Genomic DNA, 8,882 nt, shown 5'->3' on the forward strand with positions numbered 1-8,882 from the left:
ATGCTTATTAAATTGGCGTTTGAAAAATGTACCTAGGGATTTTTTGGATCGCATGATAGTAGTACTTGAGGAGAACAGAAAAGGATAGAGGAAGAAGTAATTTCGTATTGTGCGACTTACTCTAACGAAAGTACCGACACAACGACCGGTTGGTTGTTCGTTCCGTGACTCTTTCTTTGTGCAGTCTTAAAAGGTACGTTTGCCCTTTGTTTTAATGCTTTTATTTTAAAATTTAAATATTCAAAAATAATGCTTTTACTCGAAAACAATTATTCCTTATTTTTTTAGTTTTCACACATTTATAACCCCGAAAATTGCTTTTTTTGTCTGTCCCATGTGCACGCTCTTTGTGTCGAAAAATTGAACCTTGCGATAGCTTCGCGACTTCTGTATTTCTTTAATAAATGTATAAAAAGAAATAAAACGAACGTATAATAAATGTGACATAGCTGGTTCCGACAAATAATTGATGAATTAATGTGATTTCCGCTTTTTTCATGATCTCTGCGTGCCCTAGCAAATAACCTTTCTTCCTCGCGAATATGGTGACTTTCAAATGTCAGTTCAACGTCCATGCAGAAATTAATTCGAATTAAGGAAATTTGTCAAGAGTAGATGATTTTAGAGAACCTTTATTTCGTTCATAGTATGTACTTAGACAAGATTTCCGATATTTGCCATGCACGTTTAATAGAGAATATATCGCAACGTACAATTTAATTTCAGTATGTTTGTAGATTGATTGATAGTTTCTTGCTTTTTGCTGTGTTCTTTATTGCTCTATGAATTTTTTTTGTAGTTTACTCCTTCTTTTAGGTGTTTGCACATATAGATTTAATCATTTTTTTCAGTATATATGTTCGTTTTGTTCGTTTCCTATACCACTTTCTTTTTCCTTGCAATAAGGAATTCATACATATATGTTAATCTCCAATTGATTGAAAAAATTCGGTTGAAATATGTTTTTCAAACAAGTAATTGTCATTGTATTTTACTATGATTTTAGAAATAAATATATATGTTGATAAAATGAAATACTTGCTTAATTACTATTTAAAGTAATTTTATTAAGGTTACTGCATATATATTGTAAAACAAAAAAAATATTTTCATATATTTAATGTCTTTTAATTAAAATTGAAGTGAATGAGCTAAAAATAGGCATATTCAAAATTTATTACATTACATACATACCATAATATCATCAGTTCATTAATATTTTGATTAATTTATTTTACTTATGTTAAATATAATATATTTGACCTTAAGTAAGAAAAGATTTTTAACAATATTTAAGCAAAGATGAAACATCTAACACAACAGTAAAATCATATATTATTTTGGAATTTTGTATCTTTTACAAAGTGTAAAACTTATTCAAAGATATATATATATATATATATATATATATATATATATATAGAATTAAATGACTGCTAAAAAACTTTTTAATCTTTTAACTTAAGTACCCTTTTTTTTTTCATCTTATACTCTACTTTTGCCCAACAAAATTACTTTCTGATTATACAAGTGTCTTTTTTACAAAAGAAAAAAATAAATCTAGATTATAGTACTATGACAACTGATCCAGAGCGTGCTGGTGAAAATAGTGAAATGGAATCTGTTGAAGATGAAGATGAGAACAAAGCCCCAGAGCTTTTCTCCAAAATTTTAAATAGAGCTGATGTGTTAGCTGCTCTACAAGATCGCACTGCACCTGGAATAGAGGTATTCAAATTTCATATTGCAAATAATAAACAGATATCAATGGTTAATAACTTTCTAAACAGAACCTTTTACAATTAATGGAAAAAGACATAGTTAAATATAATTTGAAAGCTTTTAACTGAAATTGAAGCTATTAAATTAAAGGTTTTAATCATTGTATATAACTTTTGTGTCTCATTATAATGATCAATATTGAATTTTGTTTAAAGACTCATATAATTCATTTAATCCTTGATGATAATGTTTTAATGTGTCTATTTTATTTGATATTTAAATATTTTAGTATTCTACAGAACAATTTGTATAAATCAGATTAAGTAAATGGATCATATTGATTTGGAACTTCAAAAAAAAATAATGATCTTTTGCCTATTGAGTAAAAAATGATCTTTATTTAAGAAAATTGAATGTTGCTTTGTCAAGTATTATAAACTCATTTTTTAATAAGTTTTTGTACAATTATTATTTTTTATGTTTTTCTTTAAACTTGAATCAATTGGACAAAAAAATTTTTGTAGTTCTCTAATATAATTTGATCAACTGAATCCATGTAATTTTGTTCCCTTACAACAATTTTATTATTTTTTTGTTTTGTCCAAAGTAATTCCTATTTACATGTGTTATTAAATTTGTTGCTTGTTTAATCAGCTATTAATGCAGGCCATGAATTATGCACCGCAGTAGATTAGAATTGAATATTTCTTCAATTATATATATAAAAATATTAATAACTAAGTTTTTTATTACATTCCATATCCCAATAAGTTTAAATTTTATTTACTGTTTGATTTAAATATTTTAATTAAATATATTAAATAATTAAGATATAAAATATTACATATGTTCAATTTCTAGTATTTAAACAAATTTAATATTAAAAAATATTGATTATATTTTTTATATTATTTTTGAAAGCCAATGTTAAAAGGAAACATTCAATTTTTATAGCAAATGCAGAATCTTCCAGCTCCTGTAAAGCGCAGAATTAAAGCTTTGAAACAGTTGCAATTAGTTACGACTAATATTGAAGCAAAATTCTATGAGGAAGTACATGCCTTGGAATGTGCTTATTACAAAATGTGTGCTCCTCTCTATGAAAAGAGGAGTGATATAATATCTGGCGTCTATGAACCAACAGATGAACAATGTGTATGGGAGAGTGATGATGAAGAAGAAGGATTAACTAATGATTTGAAAACAAAAGCGAATCTCGAAGATGATAAAGAATCTAAAAAAGAAGAGTATGACCATTTTATTTTCTTTAAATAAACTAAGAATTTTGCTGCAAGAGTATAAGATTAAAAATTATTGTTTTCTTTCACACTACTTTTTATGAATGTTCAAATGTTAGGCACTCTACTAACAAAACTTAATTATTTTAGGAGTGAAAATGAAGATATTAAAGGGATCCCAGATTTCTGGTTGACAATATTTAAAAATGTTGAAACATTAGCTGACATGGTTCAGGAACATGATGAACCAATACTCAAACATTTGTATGATATTAAAGTAATATTTCTTGAATCTAATCCAATGGTAAGTTGGAAAAGAAACAAATCATTAAATATCTACATTTAAATGAAAACCTACCTATACAATTGATATATAAATAAAATTGTGAAACATAAATAGAAATGAAATAAAAAGAATTTCATTAAAGATGATAAGATTTTTTGTAGGGCTTTGTTCTTGAATTCCATTTCGAGCCAAATGAGTACTTTTCTAATTCAGTTTTAACAAAAGAGTACCATATGAAGTGCACCCCAGAAAAAAATGACCCATTTAGTTTTGAAGGACCCGAAATATACAAATGTAAGGTAAATATTATTTTTAATCTAAGTTTATATGTTTCATTTTCTACATGAAGAAAGAATTTATTCAAAAGTACATATATTCATCCTAACCATTTGTATAGGGTTGTGTGATTGACTGGAAAAAAGGAAAAAATGTTACAGTAAAAACTATAAAAAAGAATCAGAAACATAAATCTCGAGGGTCCATAAGAACTGTAACAAAAACTGTTCAGAACGACTCGTTTTTCAACTTTTTCAGTCCACCAATTGGTAAGTCAAATCAATATTTTTATACTTTATGTTTTACTTACATATTGGTGATAATATATATTACTATTGTTATTAATTGTAAACTATTTTTCTAGTGCCAGATGATTCTGAAGCAGAAATAGATGATGACACTCAAGCTTTATTATCCAGTGACTTCGAAATTGGCCATTATATAAGAGAACGTATAATTCCTAGAGCTGTACTGTATTATACAGGTATTTCACAAAGCGAAGTTAATATTTAAGAAAAAATACAAAGTTTTTTCGAGTTTTGTAAGAACTCTCAAAACTATTGGCTAGTAAAAGTAATTTATTGACATATAATGAGTAACGAATAAAAAAATGACATTTTAGGAGAAGGCTTAGAAGACGAAGACGAAGACTACGAGGAAGAAGAAGGTGATGAGGACGACCCTGAGGAAGAAGATGAAGATGATGAGGAATCTTCTCCGAATAATGCACCATCAGGTGGGAAACAACAGGGAACTGATCCTAATGACTGTAAACAACAGTAGAATTACATATAAATTTTGCTAAAAAAAATTATTCGTGCGTACATACACACAGACATACACAGAAACAGAAACACATAAAACCTGACCGATAACTGCCTAGATATCATCCTGCACCTGTGGCTCCAACGTAATCCTGTTCGTATCAATCATCTAATATCGTATCATATCTCCTATTCCAGATCAAGCCTAGATTCTTCGACATACCGGTGACAAAAAAAATTATGCGTACCCTCCCTTTATCTGACGTTGACGATGAGTAGAAAATACGGCTCATTAACAGCCTAAGATTTAATATCATATAAGTATAAACTAATTGCGCTCTTAGCTCTACATAATCATTGTCATTTTTAATTGCTTCATTTTATACTATTGTTACGTTTATATACAAACAAAGTTAGTTGAATTTTTTTCAAAACGCACGTTGATCTATGAAGAAATTTTTGGGTACTGTTAAAGCATTTTTAATACAAAAATTGAAAAAAACGCAAACAGCAGATAGCGCTTTGTTTCTTCTTGCCATGTAACAACTTCTGTAGTGCCATTTTCCTCTCCTGTTTCTTTTCTTTTTTCCTTGTTGCATTTTTTTAACATTGTTCTTTTCCCGTAAGTTCTTAGAATTTGCTTAAGTTACAAAAAATCATGTCCTTTTTATACAGTTTTATATTAAATTGTTTTCAATCCAATTTGTTATAATCTTGAATTATAATAGACTTCGAAACCGATCAAACTTGCTGTGTTACCTTTATAATAGGTTTTATGAAATTTCGTGTAATACTTTTGTGTATTGTACTTAAATATGAATTAAATAAGTTCTATCGGTGTTGGTCAGGTAAGTAGTAAATAATTGAAGATTATTTCACACTTTCATTGGATTTATCATGTTTCACATGAGAAACAAAGTTTAAAAAACAGACGCAAAGGATTATTATAGTTTTTGGAATTGTGTAATAATGTACACCAATAAAGTACACCAAATTTACTTTTTCCAGTAAAATTTACTTAAATTTACAGAAATGGTACTAACACCTTTTTTCTAGTGCAATATTAAAATTGAGAAGCATCCGTAGCTTAGTAAAAATAATAACATATATAGCTCTTAACATTAAATATATGTATATCTTTCTTATACAATAAAATATATATCGCGATAATACGAATAAGTTTATCGGCAATTATATTTTATTATATTCTATGTATTGTATAAATGTATAAGTAAATCAGAAATGTCATGCGATTTCCGCACTTGTGTAACAAAGTGTAAACTAATTTAAAAATCAACTATTTTCGTCTTTTTCGAAATACAAAAAAATACATTGTTTCATTTAGTGACATCTTTGAAGAATTATGATAATTAATGTTACCGGTCATTGCTCTATTTTATAGACCTTTACAGCTTTACCATAGAGATATAAAGATAAATTACGCGTCATACATTACCGTGTAAGTGGATGCGATATGGAAATAGAAAAATAACGCTGCATAGTGACGTTTATCTAATAGCATGCATACTGACGCTGCTCATTGATCGGTGTTACACCGACATATTGACTATATGAATGTGCATACGGGATTAAACGAGCACACAAGAAGCCTCTACGTAGCGCTCTCTTTCTATTTCTATATCGCTTTTTCAGCTCGCTCACGCACTCTATCTGTATATCTTTATAAATTTTACAGTATAATAATTGTGCTCGTGACCAATAATGCGATAAGTAAAGTGCACTGATAAGCATTTTTTTCTTTTTTTCTTTTTATTCCCTGAATAAAGATAATCTCGTGTATTTTGACGCGAAAGGATTTTTGCTAAGTGAATATGTCTCGAAAAGATCAACAAATTTTAAAACAGTTTTACAATTGTTGTATTTTACGCGAGGGGAAAATCTTAAACGAAGATTTATGGGTTCGCGATGGGAAAGTCGTTGACCCAGAAAAAATTTTTTACGATGAAAAAGTCAAACCACATATAAGAATCGATTGCAACGGCGCGTTAATTTCTCCTGGATACATTGATCTTCAAATCAATGGTATATAATGCAAGTATAATAACAATAATAATTTCATTATAATCTAGTATAATTTGTTGTAAATGTTATTATTCTACATTACATATATTAGTATACAAAATTTTGGTATACGTTATTAGATAATAAGGTATTAATATAAAATATTCCTTATTTCAAAATATTTATGCAATAGGATATTTGTACAATGCTTCTACGATAAATATTAACTTTGTACAAAAATATTACAAACCTAATTGTACGTACAATTACACTTTGTAACTATTATTTTACTTACTAGGTGGTTTTGGAATAGATTTTACACATAATGTTAATGATGTACAAGAAGGAATTAATAAAGTAGCCAAAAAATTGCTTGAATTTGGTGTAACATCATTTTGTCCAACTTTGGTTACATCACCTAGTGAAACATATCATAAGATATTACCAAACATTAAGAGAACAAAAGGTGGGAAACATGGTGCAACTGTATTAGGAGTTCATTTAGAAGGACCTTTCATTAGTCCAAGTAAAAAGGGAGCTCATCCAGAGAATCATATAAAACAATTTGAAAAAGCAAGTCTCCAAAATATTTTCAATGCATGCATTTGATCTATGTATGAATATGAAATAAATCTTAATGCATCAGTAAATATTCACATGTGAATGTATAAATTACTATTATTTCTATTCATAAAAATTTTCATGCTTCAAACGCATATATAAATCTAATATTTTTAATTATCTTTTTATATATGTGTATTTTAGGGTTTCAAGTCATTAAGTGATATGTATGGAAGTTTAGAAAATGTTTGTCTTGTAACATTGGCACCTGAACTTCCTAATGCCCAATCTGTGATTACAGAACTGTGTAAAAGAAATATTACAGTTTCTCTTGGTAAGATATAACTATCCCAATTTTAATAATTTAATATCTTTTCTAAGTCTAAATATTTTAGGACATTCTGTAGCAAATTTGAAAGAAGGAGAAGAGGCTGTAAAGAATGGAGCATCCTTTATTACCCATCTTTTTAATGCAATGTTACCAGTAATTATACAAAATAATTTTCTATTTTATAAAAAGTATAAATCATCAGTCAAGCATAAATGATAAATTTGTATTTATAGTTTCATCATAGAGATCCAGGATTAGTTGGTCTCTTAACATCTGATCAAGTTCATCCTGGAAAAATTATCCATTATGGCATAATTGCAGATGGAATTCATACTCATCCAGCAGCATTGCGTATAGCTCATAGAACCCACCCTGAAGGTATATATGTGTATCTTTTTTTATAAGACAATCCTTACCTGTCTTAATTAGTAATTAAAAAGATTTTAAAATTATTATTTAATTTTGCGTTTTAGGTCTTGTTTTAGTTACTGATGCACTGTCAGCACTAGGATTAGAAGAAGGTATACATCAATTAGGACAGCTTAAGATCGAAATGCGCTCGGGACGCGCATATATTGCTGAGACAGATATACTGTGTGGAAGTACAGCAGAAATGTCGAAATGCGTTCGTCATTTCAAAGAAGTAACAGGTAATTTAAACAATATGACATGTATGATATATAGATCTTTTAAATTCAATTTTCATCTTCTCAAGAAATATTAATATCTTTTATTAGCTTTTGTTCTTTACTATAATATCTTGCAAACAGCCCTGTATATTGATGAAGATTACTGTCTCAATATTCTTATGGAAGAATATTTAAGTATACTACTTATATCTAATTACTATACAATATTATTTATTTTTTATAGGCTGTTCAATAGTAGAATCTTTAGAAGCCGCGACTCTCCATCCGGCAAGAACCCTAGGTATTGAAAAGACTAAAGGAGTCTTAAACTATGAAGCAGATGCTGATATGGTAATGTTGAATAAAAATTTAGAACTATTATCGACGTGGATAGCGGGAGAATGTGTTCATTGTAATTGCAAGTATGTTGAATATTGTCAGTAAAACACAGAACATACTATTCAAATAATTGCTTAATGCTCATGGACATAGGAATTCCTGTGTCTATGTCAATATTACTCAACAATTGGTCACTTTTATTAGGGAAACTGGCGGAATTGATTTCACAAAACATTCAGAAAAAAATGTGGTCATTTACCCACTTGTATTAATTATATGAGCATGTACTTTACATGCCTTAAATATTACACTTTTCGTGTATAATGCACGACGGCTGTGAATATCGTTCTAGCCATAATTTTATTCATCTATCTATTCATATTGTAAGATATACAATTATATACGCATTTTATATAAAAGTATTTTTTACGAACGTACTTATATTTTGATACATATAAAATAAAGATTAATTTTTACCTTTATTGTATTCGAGGGAATATGGCTTTAATGATACAAAGTCAAAAACAACTATATAATTTTTATCTTCAAATTAACAACATAAAGGTGTTAATTTTTATAGTTAGGTACAAATAGGATGTATATCTATTTCGACAAAAAATGTTATTCGTTTTAAAATATTTAGATAACAAACAGTTTCAAAATATGTACAAATAAATTGTTATTTTTAATTCATGCATTATACCATTTATTACA

The 8,882-nt window shown here is 28.0% G+C and overlaps 2 protein-coding genes across 4 annotated transcripts; both read left to right on the plus strand.

The window, feature by feature from the left end:
* The first annotated feature begins 52 nt into the window (after nucleotides 1-52).
* On the plus strand, nucleotides 53-4,799 carry Nap1 (Nucleosome assembly protein 1). Of its 3 annotated transcripts, XM_072007840.1 has the most exons (9): nucleotides 53-193; nucleotides 1,565-1,728; nucleotides 2,677-2,969; nucleotides 3,111-3,264; nucleotides 3,408-3,545; nucleotides 3,644-3,791; nucleotides 3,887-4,006; nucleotides 4,145-4,258; nucleotides 4,485-4,799. In XM_072007840.1, exons 2-9 carry the CDS (start codon nucleotides 1,576-1,578, stop codon nucleotides 4,493-4,495), a joined length of 1,131 nt encoding a protein of 376 aa, XP_071863941.1. In that variant the 5' UTR covers nucleotides 53-193; nucleotides 1,565-1,575; the 3' UTR covers nucleotides 4,496-4,799. The 3 variants fall into 3 exon arrangements, with proteins under 3 accessions (XP_071863941.1, XP_071863929.1, XP_071863952.1); XM_072007828.1 differs by having other exon boundaries at nucleotides 4,145-4,799; XM_072007851.1 differs by lacking the exon at nucleotides 1,565-1,728 and having other exon boundaries at nucleotides 70-193; nucleotides 4,145-4,799.
* An 836-nt stretch (nucleotides 4,800-5,635) lies between these two features.
* LOC139989432 (N-acetylglucosamine-6-phosphate deacetylase) lies at nucleotides 5,636-8,861 on the plus strand. The gene is made up of 7 exons (XM_072007814.1): nucleotides 5,636-6,329; nucleotides 6,607-6,881; nucleotides 7,074-7,203; nucleotides 7,265-7,353; nucleotides 7,434-7,578; nucleotides 7,674-7,850; nucleotides 8,074-8,861. Exons 1-7 carry the CDS (start codon nucleotides 6,119-6,121, stop codon nucleotides 8,271-8,273), a joined length of 1,227 nt encoding a protein of 408 aa, XP_071863915.1. The 5' UTR covers nucleotides 5,636-6,118; the 3' UTR covers nucleotides 8,274-8,861.
* The last annotated feature ends 21 nt before the right edge of the window (nucleotides 8,862-8,882 follow it).

The sequence above is a fragment of the Bombus fervidus genome, chromosome 1, assembly GCF_041682495.2.
Source record: "Bombus fervidus isolate BK054 chromosome 1, iyBomFerv1, whole genome shotgun sequence".
NCBI classification, from domain to species: domain Eukaryota; kingdom Metazoa; phylum Arthropoda; class Insecta; order Hymenoptera; family Apidae; genus Bombus; species Bombus fervidus.

Bases quoted from the DNA above. Each gene is read 5' to 3' on its own strand.
- Nap1 (XM_072007828.1), top strand. From the start codon at position 1,576: ATGACAACTGATCCAGAGCGTGCTGGTGAAAATAGTGAAATGGAATCT. The intron at 2,970-3,110 runs GTATGACCATTT...TAATTATTTTAG, and splicing joins AAAGAATCTAAAAAAGAAGA to GAGTGAAAATGAAGATATTA. The intron at 3,546-3,643 runs GTAAATATTATT...CCATTTGTATAG, and splicing joins CCGAAATATACAAATGTAAG to GGTTGTGTGATTGACTGGAA.
- LOC139989432 (XM_072007814.1), top strand. From the start codon at position 6,119: ATGTCTCGAAAAGATCAACAAATTTTAAAACAGTTTTACAATTGTTGT. The intron at 6,330-6,606 runs GTATATAATGCA...TTTACTTACTAG, and splicing joins CATTGATCTTCAAATCAATG to GTGGTTTTGGAATAGATTTT. The intron at 7,354-7,433 runs GTAATTATACAA...TTGTATTTATAG, and splicing joins TTTTTAATGCAATGTTACCA to TTTCATCATAGAGATCCAGG.